Source organism: Hylobates moloch, unplaced genomic scaffold (assembly GCF_009828535.3).
Source record: "Hylobates moloch isolate HMO894 unplaced genomic scaffold, HMol_V3 SCAFFOLD_15, whole genome shotgun sequence".
Lineage (NCBI taxonomy): Eukaryota > Metazoa > Chordata > Mammalia > Primates > Hylobatidae > Hylobates > Hylobates moloch.
The window spans coordinates 55,330,268-55,354,331 of record NW_026652290.1 but is presented as its reverse complement, the minus strand read 5'-3'; the positions used below and the strand labels follow the sequence as shown (position 1 = coordinate 55,354,331).

Below are 24,064 nucleotides of genomic sequence, written 5' to 3'. Positions count from 1 at the left end.
TAGGAGGTTGGCTACTTTGTCTAAGCATGATGATCATGTCTAGCCACTTGGCTTCTGCGGGCCTGCTCCTCCAGCTGATGGCACCAGAAAAGATCATCTCGAGGGACATTCAGCATCTCTGTGATGGGCCTCAATTAAGAATCATCAGAATCCATGCTGGTGGGAAGTTCTGTTCTGGCCAGAAAGTATTGGGTTAGATTATAGATGGCAAAATCTGACCTAGGAGATAGGCTTTTGAACAGTGTGGGGAAGAGCCAGCCTGCTATAAAACATCCACACACACCCATCTTCGTTCAGCATCTCCATGACCACCCCAACTCAACCTGACCCTCAGTCTTGGAGTTGAACTGGCAGTTCCTCATAATCCCAGACCCTTCATTTTAGAGGCACCAAAGCTGAGGTCTGGAAAGGTGGTCTGGAGAGATTCTCGAGCCCTCCCAGGTCCATTATCTCATCTGTTCCCCATCACCTCCTTACTTTATCCTCTTTTTAATATAGGAAAGATGAGGCTCAGATAAGATCTCTGCTCTTTTCAAGGTCACAAAGAGTGTTGGTGGAAGCGGCAAGACTGGAAACCCACCAGCTCGACACTGCCTGGCTCTCCTTGAGTCCTCACCCCAGGCCACAAGAGGAGGATAAACATCCAGACTCAGCCTTATCTCTTGAGGAGAAGGCAGAGTTATTCCTTGCCACCCAACCTCTTCCCTTCCTGTCCTCCTACCTCTTCCCACCTCCCAGTGCCTTTCCATTTTTATATCCTGCCCAAGATGACATACCCACTGATGTCCTCCCACACAGGCCTGCTCTCCTGCACAGGATGCTGTGCTCCCATATCACCTCATGCTCTCCCTGATTCCACCTCTCACTGCCTCCCACTTTACCACCAACGCTGTGTCTAGAACAGAAACTCCATTCATCCAGTTAATACAACTTGAGCTCCCACTCTCCAGCAGGCACCAAGCTAGGTAGTGGGGATTTAGCATGAACAAGGCGAGATCCCTGCCTTTGTGGAGTGTACACTGGAGTGGTCAGAAAAGATCACTAAATTACAGCTCCACATGGTAGATGGTATGAAGGGGAGTTTGGAGTTCTCTGGGAGCATAGAGCCAGAAGATTTAACCCAGGCTGGGGCATCAGGGCATACTTCCAAAGAGAAGAGACTATTTGGCTGAGATCTGAAGGACAAACTCTCCCAGTGCAAGGAGAGAAGGGCCTTCTAGTTGGAGGAACAGCATGTGTAAAAGGCCAGAAGGGAGAAGAACTGAGAGAGGACACACAGAACTGCAACCAGGGAGGGTAGGGAGTGCAGCAGCCCCCACCTGCAAGCTCCACCTTCTCCAGTCTTTATCCACCCAAATCTTTCAGGCACTCAGCACTCAGCCAAAGCCCAAGACCTTCTCCCGGTCAAAGCTCATTGTCTGGCCCTTCCTTCCTCCTCCGCTTACAGCCACAAAGTTTAGCACCAAGTTAATTTTAACCAATACTGACTTTTCACTCCCTGAATAAGTTGTAAGCAATTTGAGGGAAGGAACCATGGCTTTTTTTTTTTCTTAACTTTCCCTCACAGCACTGAGGACCTAGCTCAATTTGTTTCCTTGTCTCAGGGAGTATGGTTTTTTTCTGCAACCTCCAGGCCACAGCTGTTTGCAAACTTTTATGATGTGTCTTCATAGGAAACTGCATTTGAGTCACAGGCAAAGAGACATCTGAATGAATCCTCTGTCTCTTAATAAAGAGAGAGAATTCACAAGGTCTTCTAGGGACATGTCCAGATAAAATGAGGCTGATTAAAACACTAAACTTTTATTATAATTGCTATTCATACTTTTGTCATTGCCATTTATTAATAACTTTCTTTAAGTTTGTTTGAAAATAGAAAATTCATTTTTTAAAAACTCTCCAAGGCTTTACCAGTCTCACTTTACAAATTTGTTCCTATAACATTTAATATTAGTGATTTTCCATTTTTTTCTTTTTGGCTAATATCATTGAGAGCAATGTCACGTTGAGAATCCACAGTGATGACAGAGCTAGTTGTGAGGGTGCTCATTCCATTCCTCTAGCATTCAGCACCTCTGTCCATTTCTGTGTTTGCCCCCAGCGTCTGAATTTGGTTGCTTCACTGAATGGTGTGGCCCCCCCAGCTGGCACCCAGGCACTGACTGGCCTCAGTTACTGCAACACCTATGTTTCAAGGACTCTGCGGCCCTGACTTAAGTACAAGCTTTAAATGGGAATAAATCTTATATAAGCCTTTCCATTTACTTTCCTGCTTATTAAAGGTGAATTGTAATGGAAAACCGTAAATGTCACAGAGTCTGGAAAATTGAAATAATAATGGGCAGCATTCTCCTTCGTGGTATAACTAGTAAAAGTGGGCCTAATGGAAAGTCCACTGTGGAATCATCTGTGTTTCTATGCAAGAAAATTATTTTCCTTCTTTCTCTAACAACGGAAGTAGTTCTGACCAACAAGGTTGGCTGTCTTAGGCATCGTGGTGGAGAGCAATGGAAAGATGAGTGTGTAGTGGGAGCAAGCTTAGCAGAGTCCCTGAAGCCATTGCTTTAGTGTCCCACCACATCTGTAGGCCTAGGGGATGCCAGGCAGTCCTCCAGAGACAGCCAAGGAAGCTACAGAGCTGAGGCCACCCTCTGTGCTTGTAAACAATAAGCACACCCCCCAAAATCAGGAATAAGCCCATGAGAACTGCCCATATCCCATGGTCCCACAGCACCTCATCAGCTGCACTAGTGTGTTCTGCAGTAGATCCACTGCTGATGGGCCTCAAGTTGCAAATATATTTAGTAATGGATCAAAATAGAATCTTTTAGCAAAAACTGGACCTTACAAGCAATTTGTATCAAGTCAGAAACCCATACATCTGTGTCCCACAGCAGGCCACTCTTAAGCAACATGAAGGCTTCTAAAAAGGTTACCTTGCCCATATGAAAATGCCAATTTTATCCAGCAACATTGCTGTGCTTTCAAATTTCTGTAGACGCCAATGCTGTAATGAATGTTCTGACCCTCAGGGTGTCATCCACAGCCAGGCTTTGTGCCTGTCTTTTGCAAAACTTATCCAATTTCTGTCCAAAAAAAAGTCCAAGACTAGGTTGATAATAGATTTATGTGTCAAAGGAGAACACATAGACTTTGGATAACTTTACTCCAAAAGGATTCTCTTGCTCTCTCAATCCCATTCTGTTAATAACATGTTTAGTTCTATTTCCAAGTTTGATTTTTTTATGGCAACAGTTTGAATACTGAAATTCTTTAGCTTTGTAAACCATGGCACAAACTGTTCCCCCATGAAAAAACACAGCTTTCCATAAGCCTTCCCCAGAAACACCAACACTGGCGGGGGGGATGTGATTTGATTTTTTGTGAGTAATCTTCCTAGCACTTCCCGAAGAGAGAGAGAAAAAGAGAGATGCAGTTTCACATACAGTTTTACATGTAGTAAAGCATCTGTGGAGATCAGAGGATAAAAGTATTTCCATGACAGGAACTTAAAATTTTAAGAGAATTTTCTTTTAAGCTCTTCACTGGCCAGTGGAAGAGTTGACCGTGGCTTTTTCCTTCATGTGTAGAAACAACACTAGGTAACTTGGTAGTGAAGCAGGATTTTTCTCAGCCAGTTTGCCAACTGGGACCTCCACTGGCAACACCACCTACACCCCACCCTGTGTTATAGCTTGTACCCACATTCAGCGGTTCCCAAGCTCTTGTCCCACATCCAAGAAGAATGAAGATATGCTGACAATTTGAAGGTGGAGAAGAAGTTTATTGAGCGACGGAACAGGTCTTAGTGGAGACATAGTCAGGTGGTTTCTGTCTCCTCCGGTGTGGCTGAGTCTGGGGCTTTTTATGAACTCAGAATGGGAAGTGCATGCTGATTGGTTTGTGAGTATGCAAAAATGGTTAAAGCAAAGACATTCAAAGGTAAGCACAACAGTGTAGAAAACCAATTAGGAAAGGGTAGGTATATGTAAAATAGGTAAAGGGTGGGATCAATCAGAGGAAATTGTGCCAAAAAGGAAGAGGGGTTCTCAATCCGGTCTGTGGATTTGACTTGTAGCTTGGCTTTCAGGCTTTAAATTCTTTTCGACTTGAAGGTGGGGTTTTGCTGGGGACCCACCCCTATTTGCCTAGGCATTTGTCTGCCCCCTGCTGCTGTCAGTGAGATTACAAATGGACTCACATTTTTAAAAATTGTGGCCTCCCTTCTTACCCCCACAAGTAGCAAAAGATGTTTTTAGATCCTGAACATCTCAAAAGCAAAATCTAGAGCTGACTATCCAAAAAGGCAGCCACTAGTCACATGTGGCTATTGTGCACCTGAATGTGGCTAGTGAGAAATGACATGTGCTATAAATGCAAAATACACTCTGGATTTTCAGGGAAGTAATATGAAAAAAAGACTAGGAAATATTTCTTTAGTGATTTTTATATTAATTATCAGTTGAAATAACATTCTACATATATTGGGTTAAATAAGATACATTGGTAAAATTAATTTCACCTGTCTCTTTTTATGTTTTATAAATGTGGTTACTAGAAAACTTAAAAGGCCCACGTGGTTCATGTTATGTGTCTGTTGGACACGCTGGTCCAGAGGACTAGTCTGAAAGATGCTTATGAGAAGAGGGAATGACACGATTTCCATACAGGCCCTGAGTTCTTCAACTATTTTGATTTTTATTCACAGTAAGAATTTCAGAAATTATGGATCTCTGCCCTTTCTGGTTTTCTATTAGGTCAGCTGTGACTTTGCCTTTCTGGGCCAATTCCTATCCCAAACTTCTTATTTTTAGGCAGAAGTCTTGCATGCTCTAAGCCAGCATGTTAGGTGTTTGGGGTGTTTTCTTTCGAGATGGCATCCCATTCTGTTAACCCAGGCTGGACTGCAGTGGCACTATCACAGCTCACTGCAGCCCCAACCTCTCAGGCTCCAGTGATCCTCCTGCCTCAGCCTCCCAAGTAGCTGAGATTCCAGGTGCCTGCCACTATGTTGAGTGTTTTATTAAAGCAAACAAGCATTCAAGGTCTCTCTACTGCTTCTTCCCTGCAACATTATCACAGAGAAGAAAGAACTTGCATCCTTTAAAACCTTGTTCTAAGTATCTGTACATTTATTAGATTATCTGTTCTACTTTATCTTTGAAAAATTCCTGAGAAGCAAATATTATCCTCACTTTACTAAAAGGAACCTGAGTTGACTAGAGCAATAATGATGGTTCATGTTTGACGAGAGCCATATAATTTACAATTATTTTCTAATATATTTATTCTGACCCTGTGACATAGTTGTTCCCATTCCTGTTTTACATACTGGGAAATTATCTTTACAGAGGGCTCAAGTGCCTGTGCCCCTCAGCTGATAAACGGAGGAACTAGCATTTATTCTTTCAACACATATTTGTTGTGCTAAACACTGGTAAACAAGGATATGGTCCTTTCACGGAGTTTGTATCCTAGGATTCACAGCACCCAAGTGTTAAGTGCTCTACTAAGAATCAAAACAGTGTGATGAGTGGAAAGACAATGGATATCTAGCCTGCATGGTGGGAAAAGCCATCTCTAAAGAGGCGACATTGAAGATGAGATCTGAATGACAAGAGGGAGCTGCTATGTTAAGATCAGGGGACAGCAGCAGGCACAAGGCCTGCAAGGCTGGAAAGAGCTTGGCATGTTGGAGGAACTCAGAGGCCAGCGGTGATGGGTGGGCAGTAAGGTCAGAGACGGCAGGGGAGATGGCCATGCAGACAGGCTTGTAACCTGAGGAAAGACATTTGGATTTTACTCCGGATGTAACATGGAGGGGAGGGCTTAGCAGGGGGGAGACAAGTGCCCTAGCGTCCTCCACACTTGAATACTGCCTGCCTCTAATTAACATTCTACAAAGATGACCAGGGATGAAGTGGGAAGAATCAGTTATACAGAGGCCAGAGTGAAGCCAGGAGATCAGTGACAAGGTTGGAGTCCCGGATGAGAGGCAATGGTGGTAGATGAGTGTGGACCCAGTGGAAATGGTGAGAAGTGGATGGAGTCTGAAGGTTTTTGGAGATAACGCCAATGAGACTGGCTGATGGATGGCTTATCCCTCTTTACACCTGACTGTCCCTCCAGCTCTCTTCACTCCTGCAGTGTCCATCCAAAAACACTCTGCCCAGGGAAATCTAATTTCTGTTCACCCCGTAATAATGCCCAGAAGGCAGAATGAAACACTGACAGTCATTATTTATCACCCCCTTGTTTTGCTTTGTTAATTCATTGTCCTACCTAGCTGTTAGCCTCTTAATTGTTCATGTTGGCCTTTAGAAACACATTCAAGGTGAATAAGGAGGCCTTGCTATATTCCAAAATCGCATCAGTGAGAATAACCAAAATGATTTTATTCTTTCACTCTCCTTTTGGCTGGCAGGAAGATGAGCTGTTCACATATTCATATGACACACTACCATTTGAAAACCAAAAAACTAGAAGCATGCAATGTCATATATGCAGTCATCGGCAAATGTACAAAGCACCCTGCAGCATAGCATAGTTACGCATTCCTTAGTAGGGAATGGAGGAGGAAAATTGTACATAAGAACCTGATGTTGGCTGGGTATGGTGGCTCACGCCTGTAATCCCAGCACTTTGGGAGGCCGACAGGGGTGGATCACTTGAGGTCAGGAGTTTGAGACCAGCCTGACCAACATGGCGAAACCCCGTCTCTAACAAAAATACAAAAATCAGCCAGGTATGGTGGCACAGGCCTATAGTCCCAGCTACTTGGCAGGCTGTGGCACAAGAATCACTTGAACATGGGAGATGGAGGTTGCAGTGAGCCGAGATCGTGCCACTGCACTCCAGCCTGGGTGACAGAGTGAGACTCCATCTCAAAAAAAAGAACCAGATGGTTGTCACAAAGTGATAATTTGTTTGCCACTGACGGTAAGATAAAGAAGAGAGAGATCTTGGGTGGAGGTGACAAGCCAGAGGCAAGGACTGGTCTGAAAAGGCTACAGAAAGGAGGTGTTACCTAAGATTTTCCTTAGAGGATACGCTCAGGCTCTGGCTTAACAAGGAGAAACAGGGAGGGTATGAGATCAAAACGGGTTGACAGTCAGCAAAAGTTTACACATGCATGCATATGTATACGCAACTTCTTCTGCAGCCAGTGAAAACATTTTCTTGGCAAATATGCTGAGCTTCATTAATTCCCAAGGGCAATAGATGCTCTCAGTGCTAAGGAATGCAAACCCACCCTTCTTCACTTACCAGCACAACTACTCTCTTCCCCAGAACACAGAGGGGGATCAACCATGGCAGCAGGTGTTGGGCATGTCTGTGTAGACTCCACATGCACCTCTCTCTGACATAAGGGAATTTTTACTCCTACACAGCAAAGAACTACACTCCCTTAAACACCTTCACTGACTCCCACTGCCTGCCCACACAAGGTGTGTTTTGTGGAATAATTATTCTGCAGCTGTTCATAGGTGTCAAATACATTTGGAAATTGTTGCACTTAGTGTTAAAGAGGGCTTTTTCTCTGCAGGACTTCAAAGATGCTTTAATAAGCCGACATGCATTAGGAATCTCCAAAGGGGGAACATATGCAGCATTTCCCAAACTTGTAAATTACTGTTCTGTTTTCATAGAGCATCACTTGGGACTAACGGTCTGTGAAAGGCACTTTGGGAAATGCGGGACTGACTAAGAAGGGTTTCCCCTAGTGCCCTCCACAGTCAGATGCTGCCTGCTTCTCAGGAGTCCTGCACAAGGCAGACTGCCCCCAAGGCGCTGTTTCAGCCTACTCGCCATATGTATTCCCACCTGTGGACCTCTGCTCACACCATCCCCAGCCCAAATTATGCTGTTCCTTCTCTCCTCATTGTAAGTCAACCCACTCCTCTCGTTGTAAGTCAACCCAAGTCCTTTCTTCTCTGGAAAGCTTTGCTCATCCCTACCAGGACTGGAGATGCGTTGTGCCTCAGACCATCTTAATATTGCTTTATGTCAGACTCATTTAGCCTGTGATAGCTGGCTTCTACCTCTGTCTCTAATACCTTGCATATGGTAGAATTAGTAAATTCTTTATTAAAGAAGAAAAATAGGAAGGAGGTAAAAGAGTAGAATCACAAAGAAAGAAGTAGGGGAGGGGAGGAGGAGGATGGGAGGAGTAGAGAAAGAGAGGAGAAAACCAGGGAGGTGACAGTGGGAAAGAGAATTTCACAGGATCTTGGACGTGGTACTTTGATTGAGTGTAGGTAAGAGGCAAAGCCCAGGGAGCTCAGCCTTGAGTACTTAGTGGAAAAGAAGATCCATGAGGTTCTGCATATATGACTATCCAAGGCAGCTCCCAGGAGGTGTTCCTGGCTCCATGCCACACTTAGCTGCAGGGCAGTGCCCATTCATAGGGTGTCAGCTCTAACTAGTGAGTGCAATACCTAAGAGCAGGCACAGACCGTGACCCCTTAACCTAACCTATGCTTTATGATAAAATAGATACATATTTATATTTGTACTATTCAGAAAACAGCATATGTATCCATTTCTTGGGGGTTTTTTGTAAACAACATAATACAATATCCAGTTAGTACTGAGGTGTTTTTGAGACAAGGTCTTGCTCCATCACTCAGGCTGGAGTGCAGTAGAGTGATCACAGCTCACTCTAGCCTTGACCTCTGGGACTCAAGTGATCCTCCTACCTCTGCCTCCCAAGTAGCTGGGATCACAGATGCACACCACCAAGCCTAGCTAACGTTTTTTAAACATGGGGTCTCACTATATTGCCCAGGCCAGAGTGCAGTGGTGAACATAGCTCACTGCAGCCTCAAATTCCTGAGCTCAAGTGACCCTCTCACCTCAGCCTCCTAAGTAGCTAAGACTACATGTGCACATCACCTTTTTTTTTTTTTTTTTTTTTTTTTTTTTGGCAGAGACAGGGTCTCACTATGGTGTCCAGTCTGGTCTCAAACTCCTGGCCTCAAGCAGCCCTCCCGCCTCAGCTTATCAGAATGCTGGTATGACAGACATGAGCCACCACCACACCTGGCTATTACTGTTAAACAAAATTAATAACATACAAAGTACAAATTATATAACCCTAAAGCAATCGCTGTTAAGAGACCTACCACTAAAGCCAGTGCCTTCGTTTTACAGAGGAGGGGCCTAAAAGCCACAGAGCAGATTGAGCTGTGGCTAGAACCTCAAATCTATGGCCTAGTGCACTCACTACATGGACCATCTGAAGCGCTGCTTCTCATGGCTGGGCAGCCTATAATCTCTTTGTCAGCCAGATGGCCAGTTGCCTGAGATGGAGACACAAGAAACAGTCCCACATCTGCTTCCTGCTTTTAACTCACATAAAAATGGCCAGTCGGTTTAACAAACCTATTTTCCTAAAGGGACCAGAGCTTCTTTTTATTTTTTCTGTACGTTTAAAACATGCCAAACAAAATGACACATGTTGTCAACAAGATGCAACAGATATCTTCCCAAAAGCCTCTTCTTTGTAAGCTGTCAGGCCAGTTCTGTTGACGTAGTTACCTTCTGCAAAGACCAGCAGTCTTGCCAGAGCTCCACCCTGGAAAAGCTCATCCTGTGGAAGCACAGCTTGGTGGGGTCGCCAGACTCCTGTCTCTAACACACTGTTAAATGCCTAGATGTATTTCTTTCATGCTTGTGCAGAAATTCCATTTCAGAGTGTCCGGGCAACACCTAAGTCAGTCTCCCACATGTGGGTCATGGAAAGAGCCGGGGCCTGGACGCCAGGAGGCCTGGGTTCCAGTCAACATTCCCTGTGACTTTTACAAGTCGCAAGTGAATGACCATGCCCCCAGTACCAGCAGCCTTGGGACGTATGTGGGGGCACTGAGCATAATGGGCCAGTACGGGGCATGGGAGGGGGTCAGCCCAGCTGCTGTGGTCCCTCTGCCAACCCCCAGGGCAACCCACAGCCAGGCGGTCTCAGCCAGGGCAGGACAGGGGCCAGGGCCAGAACATCGCCTCCACACTGAGTCACAGCCAGCCCTGTAGGAGAAAAAGAGCTGAATGTGGGTGAGAACCTGAACATCCATAAGAGCCTGGTCCAGAAGAGCATTTCTGGGGCCTATGAAGAGGAAGAAGAGAAAATGGTGCTGGAATCCCCAGGTTAAGGAAAACCAACCCATTCCCTGGCCTGCAAGCTGTATCACTTCCTCTGTGACCAGCTCCCAGGTAACTGTTTCTCTCCTTCTGAGCACTGGTACCTGGTTCGTGGGACAAGAAGACAAGTGACATGATCAAAACAAAGCTTTGGTTTGTATTTCCTTCTACTCCTTGTAGATTTTATTCACTGAGAGAGATTTTTCTCCTGCCACCAGATACAGCCATGGCGGGCCCCGTAACTGTTCAGTGTATTCTTAGGCTATAAGCAGGTCCACCTTCAAAAACAAACTCCAAATTCAGTCATAGAAAGTACAATCCGAGAGACTAATCGAAACCTCCAACTTGAACCAGGGTAAACCTTCCTTCCTCCCCCAGCTAGGCTAAACTCCAACCCCACCCTGTGAAAAGGGAGGATGAGGTTGTCTCTCCCCTGTTTCTCCATTTTGCTCTTCTCCTCCTAGTCCCCACCCAAGTCTGTTAGCCAATTTCTTACCCCTCCTAGGTAGGGGCAGGTGAGCAGAGGTAGGAGAAAAAGTAGACCTTCCTTGAACTGGTCCCATTATAAGCTGGCCTGTGCTCTGTGGGCCCAGCCTGTGTTTAACACTGACTCTCTTTTTTCCCCTGGGGTGCTCCTTGGAGCTCTTTTGGGATCTTCCTTCCAGTAGTTTCCTTAACGTGGGCAGATGTTTCTTTATTCCCAGTGTTTGCTTGTGCTGCTTCCATAGCCTCTGGGTCTAGCAGTCACCTCCAGCTTCTTAGTGCTGAAGGCCCTCTGTCCTATTACATAGCCTCTTGGGCAGCATCCAAGATGACTCCACTCTGCACTTCCTCTGCACGACCCACATCTGGTCCACAGGAGAGACTTATAGGACGCATGGATGGGCGAACCCGATTGCAGCCCCTCCATCCTGCTGCACGGGCTGCCTCCACTTTCTCAGACATGAGAACTCCGTATTCGCCATCTTCAGGGAACCCATTCCAAGCTCTCCAAGTAGCCCCATGGGGACAGCCTCACTGCACTGGAGGGGAAGCCCAGGGAAGCCCTGATGAAATCTCTACTGGAAGGGTCTCTGGAGACTCACAGCACAGCAACTCTTCTCTCCAAGAAATCCCTTCATACATCCTTCGCCCTACCCAGGCCCCTTTTATAGCCTTCATCTGGCTGAAGAGTCCAAGCATCATGAAGCCAGTTTACAGATGTTTCCCTATGAGGCAGCTTATTAGAATATCTTACAGCTCAGAGCATAGTCAAAACTTCCATTTTAACATTCATTACATGCTTATCTCAGATTTTAATTATCCACCCATTTAAATATATGCCCCATGGGGCATAGACATCATCTGGTTTATTCACTACTGCATCCCAGCTATGATAGGCACTCAATGAATAATTATTGAATTAACCAATTAATGTTTAAGTAAAGTAGCCTCCCCTCCTCAGCCTGCAAGCCATATGAGAGTGGGAACTGAGATTATTTGTACTCAATATTTGCCCCCAGTAGAGTCTAGTAGAATGCTGGCCCATAGTAGGTACTTTAAAAGTGGCTTTGAAAAAAAATTAATGAACCTGGGCAAACGGCCACATTTCTCTAGGTAAGATTAATGGAGGCTCTACCGACCCAGAGCCTCTCTCTCATTCTTCTTCAAATTCTTCACTTGGCTACGCTGCTTAAAACTCTACTAATCAGATATTCTATCACTTCAGATCTTTTTTAACAACAAAGATATCACCACTGAGAAAATGGAAGCCAGTCACTTACACTTAAGAAGACAATTTGATAGAAGGAATGTACAGGAACACTGTCAGGGGCCTGAAGAGTGCTAGGAGGCACTTACGAGAAAGGAGATGGCAGGCCCAGAGGTGGGAGCTCTTTTAGAGGCTTGCCAGGGAGACCGTGTGTGCCAGGAGGTGAAAACGGAGTGGCAGATAAAACCAGTATTTTTTAGAGTTTGCCTTTAGCAAGCTTCCTTCTACACAATTTTTAAGAACCAGTTAATTTTTAGAGCTAGAAGGAACCTTTGATATCATCAGATTCCATGGCTTCCAAACATTTTTGAGCCAAAAAACTTCTTCTTTCAATGAAATCTTACCAGAAAGCCAATATGCAAAACAGGTAAGCAGAGATAATCTGGTTCTAGATGGGTGGTTTTAGATGGGTTCTAGATGTTTGGGCTGGGAAACCAAATACGCACATACACATACATATCTATTAATACATATATACATGCATGCATATACATACATATACACACATACATACACGTATATACACACATACATATATATATGCATACACATATATACACACATGTACATGCACACACACAATTTTCTCAGAGTAGTCTTCAAACCTCCCCCTCAGAATCCCTAAGTGCTCCTGAAACACAGTTTGTCCAGATACAATGAAAGACCCACAGTCATCTTCACCCATCACCATGTCCTAGAGACTGGGCTCCAGAGGTCAAAAGAAAATGAAAGACACTAGACCCTGCTGCTCCCTCCCCTTGATCAAGGAGCAAGACCTTGTCCCCTCCACTTCCCAAACTCTTCATCTATTCTGTAAATGTTTACCAAATCAAAGAAAGAGCCCTTTCACCGGACCACTGAAGACTTCCCCCATGAGTTTAATACGACCAACAAATATTTACTCAGTTCTTGCTACATTCTTGACCCGTGCTTGGCACTCAAAACAAATGACCATTGTCATTGCGAAGTTAACCAGCACTCTGGGTGCTGCCTGTTCAACCTTCTCTGAGCCATCTCAATTGCAGTTAAATATCCCACATCTTTCCATCTCTCCCCTAAATGTGCTTTGAGACACTGTGTGAACTGACCTGCTGAAATGCAGATAAACTACATCTGTCAGCCCCCATCTATGAATCTAGTGAGACTTGCAAAAAAAATGAGGTTTGGCACAATTCGCTTTCGGCAAACCTTTGCTCCCAGGGATGACCACCGTTTCCTGTCTTTGGAACTTATAAGCCATCTGTTTAATAATCTGTCCTAGCTTCCTGCCAAGGACTGACATGCATCTCACCAGTCAGCAGTTCCCACCAAAAGTGCTTAGGGCCTCAGGGCCTCCCATCCCTGCTGCTGGCCAGTGTCCAGCTCACACAAGTGGCCCCCTCGCCCCTAATGAGGCTTTACTGGAGAGGACGGGCCATTCGCCTATTGCAAGAGCACAGTGTGAATCTGAGAGTTCAATTTTGTGTAATTATTTCTGTATCAACAACATCAACTCAGGGCTCAAGATCACCTAGGTGAGAGTGTAAGAATAGAGACTTTCCAATTAGCAGAGCTAGGTTTGAAACCTAGCCCTACCACTCACTGTGTGGTTTTGACTAATGACCCAATCTGAACTTGTAAAATGAGCCCATGGGAGCTCATGGTTGTGATTACTAAATGCAATATTGTGCATGAAATGCTCAGCACAGTGGCTGGTGCATATCAGCATTGTTATTATTAAAAGAAAATACCCTTATTAATTAACTACTGCAAGTCAGGGGTGGGAATGGGACAAGGAGCAGGCCTGGGTGGAGGGCCTGTGTGTGAGGGGGCTATTTATAGGTACCCAGTTCAATTCTTTTTCTAGGCACTAGGCGGTATATGGAAAAGATCCTCTTCCCTATAGAGCTCGAATTTCATGGAGAAGAAATTATGAGAGAATGTCTGTCTCCTTTCAGTCACCTGGCTTGTGGATTTGCTATCCCCAGGTGAAACCAATGCCCTACTGGACTGGCCCCAGGCTGATTCCTGGAGGAAGCTACTTTTCAGAGGGCACACAGGTTATCTCATGTCTTCTAACCCCCAGAGATCTCAGGACAAGGGATTCCTATCATCTCCTTGAGCAACTGTTAAGGAGGCAGAGAAGAGCCAGGTGGAAGGTCCTCAAATGAACAAGGTCAACCAAGCGTCAAAGGTTCTAACAGTTCATTCTCCTGGCCCTCGTGTGAAAACTGCAGAAAAGTCACCCCATGCCTTTGTAAATTAAAATTAAGCTGGCAAGATTCAGCTGTAGTGGGCTTTAGATGGTCTGAGTCACTTTCTGAAGCCAATTTCTTTTAAAAGCCCTCAAGCTGAAGGCAATAGTACTAAATGACAGCTGTGAATTTTAAGTTTCATTTTCAGTTCTGGAAAAAACGTGGGGGATGGGTATCCCTTTATATTTTTATACTGAGGATAAGTCAGTAGGGAGATTTTATTGTGTCGTCAGTATAAAAGTAATCAACTCAGTGTGCCATAGCCAGGAATTCAAACTGCTTGGAAAATGCAGGGGTAGTTAGCCCTTTTCACTGGAAAATACACTGGACAGTGATGTGGGTAGGTTAAGAGCAGAGAGCTGCTGGGAAGATCCACAGAAAGGGCAAGGTTGTCTGCTACCTTCCTTCTTCCTAAAGCACTTATGCCATCTAGGTGAACCTGGGCTGTTCTAGGAGGGGTAGTACTTCCTGCTTTAACACTGACCAACTTGAAAATCACACTGGGAACAAAACCATGACAGCCAGGAACGCAGCACCAGAAGGTGAAACCCAGCCCAGAGTATGTAGCTGCTGTAACTTACAGCATTAATAAAAGGCTTACAGAAAACCAAAGGCCTATTAAATATCCCTGCCCCACCTGGACTCACCACTTAATTGGGGTGGGAACCCTCAAGGCAGGAGTATAAATGGTTCCAAAGGCCTGAGCAACTTTGGTCTGAAAGGCCCAGGTCCAATTAAAACAAACCAGGAGCCTTAATAACTGCTCCGTTTTGATATCGGGAAATCCACTCTAAGTTCTGTCAATGGCTATGATGTAGAGATTTTATTATGATTAGTATTTCATGGACTTAATGAATGCTTAAAAGAATTAAGCCACGATAAGACCCAAGGTCACAACCCCCTCATCCACCACAGAAGGGCAGCTTGCCCCAGAGCCAGCCTCTTCTTGGAAGGCAGTCCCCAGGTCCCTAATCAGGGTTCTGGTGGCCCTACTATTCGATTTGGGGTTGATTTAGAGCATGCACAAGCAAAATGGGCTGTAGGCCCTTGCCGTGACTATAAAGGCTTCTGTGTGCATAGTCATCTCCTCAATCTGCCAGAAATTCCCCAAAAGGAGAAAGGTTAATCCCTCTAACTTAAGGAATTTTAGCCTAGGTAACATCACAGTGTCCACCAGAAGGAAGACACACACACACACACACACACACACACACACCCTACTGATGAAAATTAGGATATCTATCTCCCTTAACCAACTGGCTAAGAGTACATCTTGTTCTTTTATGCAGTCACCATTTTTTTGTATTGCTAATAAGCCACAATAAGCAATATTGAGTATTTCTTATTGAGTTGCATTGAGTCCTTCACCATGAGCCAGGCACTATATCATATGCTAAACAAGTTCATTATCTTTGTGTATCACAAGGCTTTCTGATTATAAGCAGTACTAATTAAGTGTTATGTTATCAACATATATTAAAATGACCAATTCTCTTAGTAATCATGATTCAGTAGATACAGGGTGGAGTTTTGTCCTCTGTTTTTAACAAGCGGCCCAAGGGATGCTTATGATCAAGTCATTGTCCTAGAAAGCTTCCCAGCTTGTCCGAAGCCTCTTAACTGAAGTGCCCACAGTACCTCAGCAGATATGATCTTATGCCTGGCAGGATGGAGCAGGCTGGTAACCTGAGGAAGGGGCGCTGAAGTCGCAGCGTGGCCTGATAACCCATTTGCTTTCCTAGGGCAGTCATGTTACGAAGCGGCCCCCCGTTGACCAGATGGTCCGAAACCCCCAGATCCTCTTCACGCAGGCTGGAACCGGGCCAGGGTCCCCCCATGCCAGATCATTGTGCCTCTTTAGTGGGTTTTCTTATGTTTTTAATCCTAACTACCATCTTGTCTAATTTAGCCTATTGTTCCAGCTTGTCCAATTCTCGTCAGCATCCTGACTCCATCCTCCCATGCATCCTCCCATGCATCAGGCACCCCTCCCAGCCAAGTGTCATCAGCACACATGGTGGAAAGTGCCCATATCCTGTTGTCCATCTGAGACAGGAGCTTTCCCAGAGCAGCGGCTTTGAACTTGACCACAGACTCCTCCACCATCAGAAGGGTCCCCTTTCCCACTATGTTGAGCCCTCCCATAAGCGTCTCCATCCTTCCTGATTTTTTTTTTGAACAGGATTTTAGCTGCTGAAAAGCAAAATAATACCCTCAAAGGAAAGTTTTATTGGAGGGAAACTGTCTCAAACTGCAGACAGTATCTTTTTGCATTTTATTAAACCTGCAGAGTTAGAGCCATGATTTAAAGCAATGGGTGGCCAAGTAACTTGAAGTCTTATTTTAGTTACCATTTTTGTTACTGATGGTTCCACCTACTCAAAAGAAAAAATAGTGAATAGAAATATTAATATAGGAAGCCAAGGCAGTCTCATGGCTGCAAAGAAACATTGGTTCTGTGCCCTGACCTTCCTATTTGTGGCTCAGATTTTCCACCTAGGGGAGTGTGATTTTTGGTCCCTCCTCTTCATACAGAGCTGCTGAAGGGATCCTTAAGAGAAGGCTATTCTAGACTTTGAGTTTCCTGACCAAAATTAAACCGTTGCAGTTGTAGTATCTTTCTCTTAAAGTGGGTTTCCTCATTCACCAGACATTACCATTAGAGCCTGGAGTGATGAGAAATGTCTAAATGTAGGTAAATAGACAAAGACTTCCAGAGTTTTCCCATGTGTTATCAATGGGGCAACAAGTCATTGCCCTGAAATCTCTGGGTGTGTAACACTAAGATTACAGCTTGTATGTAGAATATAAAAGGCCTCTTTATACTCTGTAATTATAAATTATGATAATCTTTCTTAAAGCAAGTATGTATATATTGCTATTTATTCTTTAAACAACATTTCAAAACATATTGTATCTCAGCTTAAGTTGAATGTACTTCTTAGAATGAATTTATGTAGCAAGTCAACTCTGCTCTATGCAGACAGGGTCAGTTGTCTTCTCTCTGAGCAGATTGCTGGGGGCCAATTCTAGCTAACTATGAAACTAAAGGATGGAACAGTTGACCCCTGAAGTCCCTATGCTCCAGTGATCTCTCTCCATGTATCAAATTGTCTTGAAACCCTTAAAAAGATCGTTATTACCTCAAATATAAAGGGTGATTTTATTTGATATATCCTGGGAATACTGCTTGTATGCACCATCTTAATAAAATGAAAGCCTATTAAATAAAACATCATTTAAGGAATAGAGGAGATGGATGGAATGCCACAGAAAAATGTAATGAATATTCATTTATACATTGAGAAGTGGAAACATATGGGAAGGCATTGTTTAGGGTTTTTATTTTTTGCAACAATATTGGGCTCTTAAATGACACTACACATTTATAACAGCTACCTGTTGACCAAGAGCTGTAAAGAGACTCTCCAATTACAGAGGAGCAGAGCCCAGTGGATGCTGTTCCTCAAAATAGTCATCTCCCACTGAGATCTATTTAAGAATACCTTTCAAAGAGTATCTTTACAGTTTTATGCACCTAAAATACAGTAAAATCTCACATAAGGAGATATCAGAGTCGGGGGGCTTCTTAGCTCACATACTGATACAAAAGGTTATTTCTTTTCAGTTCTCCAGATTAAGCCCCATTTTGTCCCTATATCATAATTCAGCTTTCATCTGAGTGAGAGTAAAAGGGGATCTAAGAATAAAGTAAAAATAAAAGAGACTCAGTAGCATCTTAGTTCTGAGACCCAGAGACCATTTAGGAGGCTACTGTAATATCAGGCAGAATAACAGCAGAACAGAAGGGGGCTGGGGGTGACCCTGGAGTCACTGGATGGTGAAGAAGGGGTGGAGTTCTGATCATAGAACAACCAATCAAAGAGAGACGCTCAGTGAGTCAATTAAATTTTGCCTAAACTTATTTTTCCCCACTACAAAAAAAAAAAAAAAGATTCCTGTTGCATCACCTCAAAATAGGAGATCCACTGTAATGTGAAAATGATGAAATGTGGAAATAAATATATACTTTGCAAATAATAACAATGGCTGTGTTGAGTTAGTGAGCCCAGGATTTTCTCTTCTTTTTCCATAGAGTTTTTAATGCCTCTAATTGCTTTTATTTAATAAAAGAAATGGTAATTTAAGAGAAGAGAGAGAGAAGCAGATGTGAGCTTTGAGGGATGACTTTAGAACCAGATCGATGATGTCTGACCTAAACTCCTTGGCGGGTTTTGGAAAAATGTTCCAGCCCATTAATTCAAAGCCTGAGTGAGGAGGTGTGAGTGACTGGTCACACCAGGACACAGTGGTTCTCTGCAGTGGCCACTTCCACTGACATTACATCCAACACCACCATCACTTCTGTGGCCCAGGTCTCCCAGGACACTCATTTGCAAGCTCACCATTGTTAAAAATCACTCTCCTGTCTTCTTGTCATTCTCCTTGTCTAGTGATCCCCAAGGTTTCTGGACTCAGAGCTTTGGTATGAAATTCAATCTTCATTTAGTTTACAGTTTTTTTCTTCACCCAGTGACAGTGTGATGAGGTAATGTTTTCTAGCAGACTGGCTCAAGATTTGAACTTTTAAAAGTGAAAAACATTGAGAGCTTAAAAGGCCAGTGTTCAATATTCCTTCAGTGATTTTAAGTGGACAGTGATGTCTTCCCAGATATTAATTCCAGTGACAGAACTATCATTGTCTCCCTCTGCCCCCACAGCAAAGTTGTAGTTAGTCATTCTCTGTAACAGTAATAATGAACTCTCTAGTTACAAACAGGCAACCCAAGAAAAATTTCATTTCCCCAGAGACCGTTTAGGAGGCTACTGTAATATCCGGCAGAATAACAACAGACCAGAAGGGGGCTGGGGGTGACCCTGGAGTCACTGGATGGTGAAGAAGGGGTGGAGAGCGAAAAGATGCTGGAGGAGGAGGAATCCTTATCCAGGTTGCCTCAGAGTCCTGCAGAAGGGACCCAGCCCCAGCCCTTGCATATCAAGATGAGAAACTCAGAGGACTCTTCTCATTCACAAGGATATGTTCCGAAGCTGTGAGACTCTGACATTTGTGGTGTATAAACCACTTTTGAATGGCCCAGAACCTTCTGTGAGGTTCCATTCTGCACAAATTACAGTTTTGTAATCACTTTTTATAACTGATGCTTTTTGTGCTCTTTAATGTGCATTCAGATATGAGGGGAGGTGGCATCCTTTTATTTATTTAAAGAATGCATGTCTTCATGATTTGCCTTCAGAAAAAGGCTCTTTACTATCAGCATGTCCCACCTTTTGGGGACCCTGAGGTCCAGTGTGGAGAAGCAAGGAGCTGGCTCTCCTCCAGCCTGGAGTAGCTCTGATCAGCGTCAAGTCACCTCTACTCAGAAGGTCCCCGGAGGCCTGTGCAGGCTGGAAGATGGCCCAGGACTTGAGATCGCTCCAAGGGTGCACGGATAGGGAGGAAAGCTGTACAGACTCATGTGACCTATAACTTGGACATTAACAGACCAAAGGAAATGCCATGCCTTACTCAGAGCCAATTTCTCTTCTTTAGATTTCTCTTACTCAGAGAAATTTCTCTTCTTTAGAAGAGAATTCTTCTTTAGAAGAGAAATTCTAAAGAATTAGAGAATAGACTAATTCCTGTGTCACTCTCCAAGTCCCCTGCAGTCTTCCTCTCATTCTCTTTTCTCTTTTGTTTGGTAACTTTTCTTTCCTACGAATTTACCAGCCTGAAGAGATGAAAGTCCTGAGTTTTCCTACTTCCTTATTACATAAATGGAGGAATAAGGAAAGTTGTTGTTGGAAGGATAGCACTCAGTACATGAGCAAAGCAACTCAAGATTGTCTCCTTTAGCTCCAGTAAGGTTGATCCAAACTGGGAGGTCACCGTTGAAGTTTAGATCAAACAAGGGCCAACATCATTGTCATCAACACCATCACTGTCATCGTCATAATGACAAAAATGACCCAAAAATGTTCTAATTTTTGAGGAGGTTTGCTTTAAGTGAAGAAGGTTTTAATATCTTCATTTTGTGCTAGATTCTTTAAATCAGAATGATCAAACTGAGGTGTTAAGAACATCAGAAAATCAGGCAAGACCTTGCTTGCTTAAGGAAATATGAATTGCCTAAAGGAGGAAATGGCTAAAAAGTACAGATGATTGGCTTAATCTCGAATGTAGGTGTATACTCAATTTCAGTTAACCTTTGGGTATGTAATGAGCAAAAACCACACCTCCACCCTTCCCTTAGAGTTTTCAACTCTGGCACGTAAACTGTGTTCTCATCTCCACCTGGTCCTGCCAATGACAAGTTGAATGCTGTCTACTATAACCGCATGGCCAAGGCCCCTGAGTAGCATTTAAGGTAATAGAAGAAACCAGCTACTGTGCCAATAACCTTTGAGAGATGACCTGTACTGATACAGATTCCAGGTTATCTTTGGCATAAGCCAGCCAAAAACACAAATAGGATCTCCTCAGAAGTATTTTCAAGGCTTACAGACTGGGAATTTTCCTCTTCATACCATCCTCATCAATAGTCAGATTGTGTATGAACATTATTTCAGAGACTCAAATCAGAAGTAATGTTCATGTAACTACCAACCTTCTGAAACAGAAGGTTGAGATCACTGTTGGTTTTTGTTGACAGAAGATTGTGGCAACACACTTTGAAAGTGGGCGAAAGGTAATCCAGATGGTAATCAGCCGTAAAATCGTTCTGTTTATGGGAAGAAGGAAGTACCATGTCCTGCTGCTGCTCTTCACTTTAGTTTTATCACCTTTTTTCCTCCCTATTCCCTTCCCCTGCCCTCAAATCTCTACCTCCCTGCAAGTGCCCTACTTCCAAGTTTCGAAACATGGGCTTGCATTCCATTCCATCCCTAGGGAAAGAGCCTGCAGGGCCCCACCGTTGCTCAGGCCCTCTCTTGACCGGAGCATAAAGGATTGGCAGACATTCTGGCATGATCCTGCACAGCAGTCTTCAGATACAGCTGCTCTTCCATCCCCAAACATGAAAATCTGTGGCTCCTGGCAGCTTGGAAAATGTAATTTTCCCATGAAAATGACATAAGAGGCAGAAGAGTCTCAACTCCATTTTCTGTTACAAAAGTATTCCTCCTAAAATATTAATATTTGCGCTTAGTCCACATTATACCCTGTGACTAACATATGAAGAGAAATCTTCTTGGAGATTAAACAAGTCTCTCTTGGGCTCACTGCACAGTTTGGGGAGGTAAGCTCCAGGTCAGAAGCTGCCTGGAGACATCTTGAGTGTCACCCTCCCTCCGTTTTCTGTGGTGTTCCTAGCCTGTGTGAATGAGCTCGTGCACTAACCTCCCGGCCAGCCCTTCCCTTCCCTTCTCTGTAGTGCTCTGCACACTTTGGTCCTTTTGCCTCCCCCTATTCCCTCAAACTTTGACCTTCCTGTGTCCCTTTATCCTGATCACCACCACTCAAATTTCACAGTCCCGAGCACCCTTTCCCTGGCCTCAAAAGAATAGATCTTTATGCTGGCTAACCCACATGTTACTGGATGCCAGTGTCCAGGGAATTTCTCTCCTGGGTAACACTCTGGCATTTTAAAAGGAGTCTCCATGAGATGCCCACAGGGGATCCCTAATGTTGAAAATATCAGACTGAGCCGGGCACAGTGGCATATGCCCGCAGTCGCAGCTACTCAGGAGGCCAAGGTGGGAGATCACTTGAGCCCAGTAGGTTGAGGCTGCAGTGAGCCATGATCATGACACCACACTCTAGCCTGGGCGACAGAGTGAATTTTAAAATTTGCTTTTTATTTTATTAAATAATTTAAATATATACATATATATCAGACCAAGTGGTAGTCTGGACATGTCCGGGGTGCAGAGAGTAGGAAGAAGACGCCTCAAGGCAGGGAAATTTTGGTGTTCTGCTCAGCTCACTACCAGAGGCACTCATTAACCTCATGGGTAGGGGAGAAGCAAGGGAGATAGGATGCAGGAGAGAGGCGAGCTGAGAAAAAGCAACAAGTTTAGAGAAACTGATGATGCAAACCCCCAAACTCCCTCTCCAGCTTCACAATGTAGTTCTTTAGCCTCTTCAGGGAGCTTATGGATTGAACACTAGCAAATGTTGGATGCTATTCCAGAGCTTCTTTTAGACCAAAACCAAATAATATGACAAAGTCTCTGCCTTCAAAGAAAGAACGCTGAAAGGCAGGAAAGGACCAGGTGGGAATTGTGATGGCCAGAAAGAGGACAAGGAGTATTGCTGTTACTATTGGGCTTTTTGCTTATTCATAATTTCAACCACTGCAGAGCTAAGGCTCCCAGAAAATCAGAGTGAGCTGTTCAGAACTGCAGTGTGTCCCCACTGCATTCCTCTGCCTCAGTCCCAGCCACATCTCTCAGCCTCAAGAATCCTGTTCCTCAAGAGGGGGTTGGTAGCCATAGCTCGGGGGAGTGGGCCAAACCACGAGCACCCCCACTCATTGCAGGGTCTTTGGAGACTGAACAGAGATTGTTCTTACTAAGCATGAGATCACCTTTCTTTTCCTGGACTGTCTGGATTCACAGAGTTTATTTGGGTTCTCTGGCTGAATTCACTCCAGGGCTGATCTCTGTGAGCAGGCCCTGGGATCTAGCTCAGAGAGGCTCCTCCAGGGCCCAGTCCTCTTCCCCTGTGGAGTGGGACCTAGTGAAAGACCAGTCAACTGGGGAAGGATGTGGAGCAGGTCATGAGGCCGGAGGAAGACAAAGGTCAAGCTAGTTCCAAAGGCCTCATCAATCGGTAGGAAACGGGAGAGCCTAGGAGCCAAAAGGGTGGTTGAGAAGTAAGAAATGCTGCAAGCCAGGAGCAGCAACATAAGCAGTGAGAGGAGGCTGAGAAGAATTCTGGAGTCAGAGGCCCATCCAGGTACTTGGGGTGACCTTGTTATCCTGGTAAGGGTTTGTGCAACTAGGAGGAACCATTGAAATAGAAGAAATGAAGTAGAGGTCATACCGTTTGTCATCTCTCCAAGTGGAGCTTTCTGCTGAGTCTACTTTTAATGAACAAATAAAATTCATTGGTAATTAGCAACATTCTTTATTTATAATCCAGGTGCTGAAATCCCCCCAAAGCTTTACCCTGCCTCTTTCCAAAAGATTTAGCATATATTTTTTTTTTCCTCTTAAAGATTCCTCTTACAATCTCAGTATGAGTCCAACAACCAATTCTTCCCAGATCATACAGAACACGAGCTCAGCCCAGCCTGGGGAGAAGTATCACATTTAGTTAGTGCAGGCTGGATTCATGAAGCATTTCGTGCACCATGAAAATGGGGCATTTTGATACTGGCTCATGGTCTTATTTCAGATCCAACTTCTACATGGTCTTGCAATTAGGAAGAGTATTAGGGCCCAGTAGAAGCCTGAAAACAGTTTTGAGGTTGGATAACTTCATGCTTTTTTTTACTCCTAAATGAATCCCAGATTTTGAGTGCTGTAAATTTTCTGTTTCTCTGTCTGACATCAGCCGGAATACTTCAGGGTTTTGACTACTGTCTTCCTTTAGTTTTATCTGAGAGGCACCCTGGCAGGATCATGGCAGCCCTTACCTAAAAAGCAGATAAGTCCAGGAAACAGTCCAGAGGCTTCTGGGAGCCAGCTGGGCAGGTCTCACCTCTTTAAAGGTGGGCATCCAACTCCATGGTCAAAAAGTAAGAGGCTGCCCAAAGCCTAGCCTGATCCCAGAAGATCACCACAAGAGCTGACCACAGCACGCCAAATGCCCAGCACTGGAGCTGCTCCTTTAGAATAAAATATTGTCATCAGAAGGTCCCTTTCTTGAATTATATTATTTAGGTTAGAAGTTCAGCTGACCTACCAAAAGCCCAAAATAATACAAGCTTCAACCATCAAACTTTTTTTCCCCTCTCACTTATAACTCTCTGGGAATAAACTGTCCAGGGTCAACATGGCA

At 44.3% G+C, this 24,064-nt stretch overlaps 1 protein-coding gene across 3 annotated transcripts in view; it reads left to right on the top strand.

Moving 5' to 3' along the window:
- The window catches only part of ANTXR1 (ANTXR cell adhesion molecule 1), a 245,074-nt gene that overhangs the window by 198,925 nt on the left and 22,085 nt on the right, over nucleotides 1–24,064 (top strand). The window contains exon 18 of one of the 3 annotated variants that reach the window (XM_058428666.1): nucleotides 538–1,542. The exons of the other annotated variants lie outside the window; for them this stretch is intronic. Within the exon in view, the coding sequence (XP_058284649.1) occupies nucleotides 538–639 (102 nt within the window). The 3' untranslated portion in view covers nucleotides 640–1,542. Of the gene's footprint in view, nucleotides 1–537; nucleotides 1,543–24,064 lie in introns of those variants that run through there. 3 annotated transcript variants of the gene reach the window in all.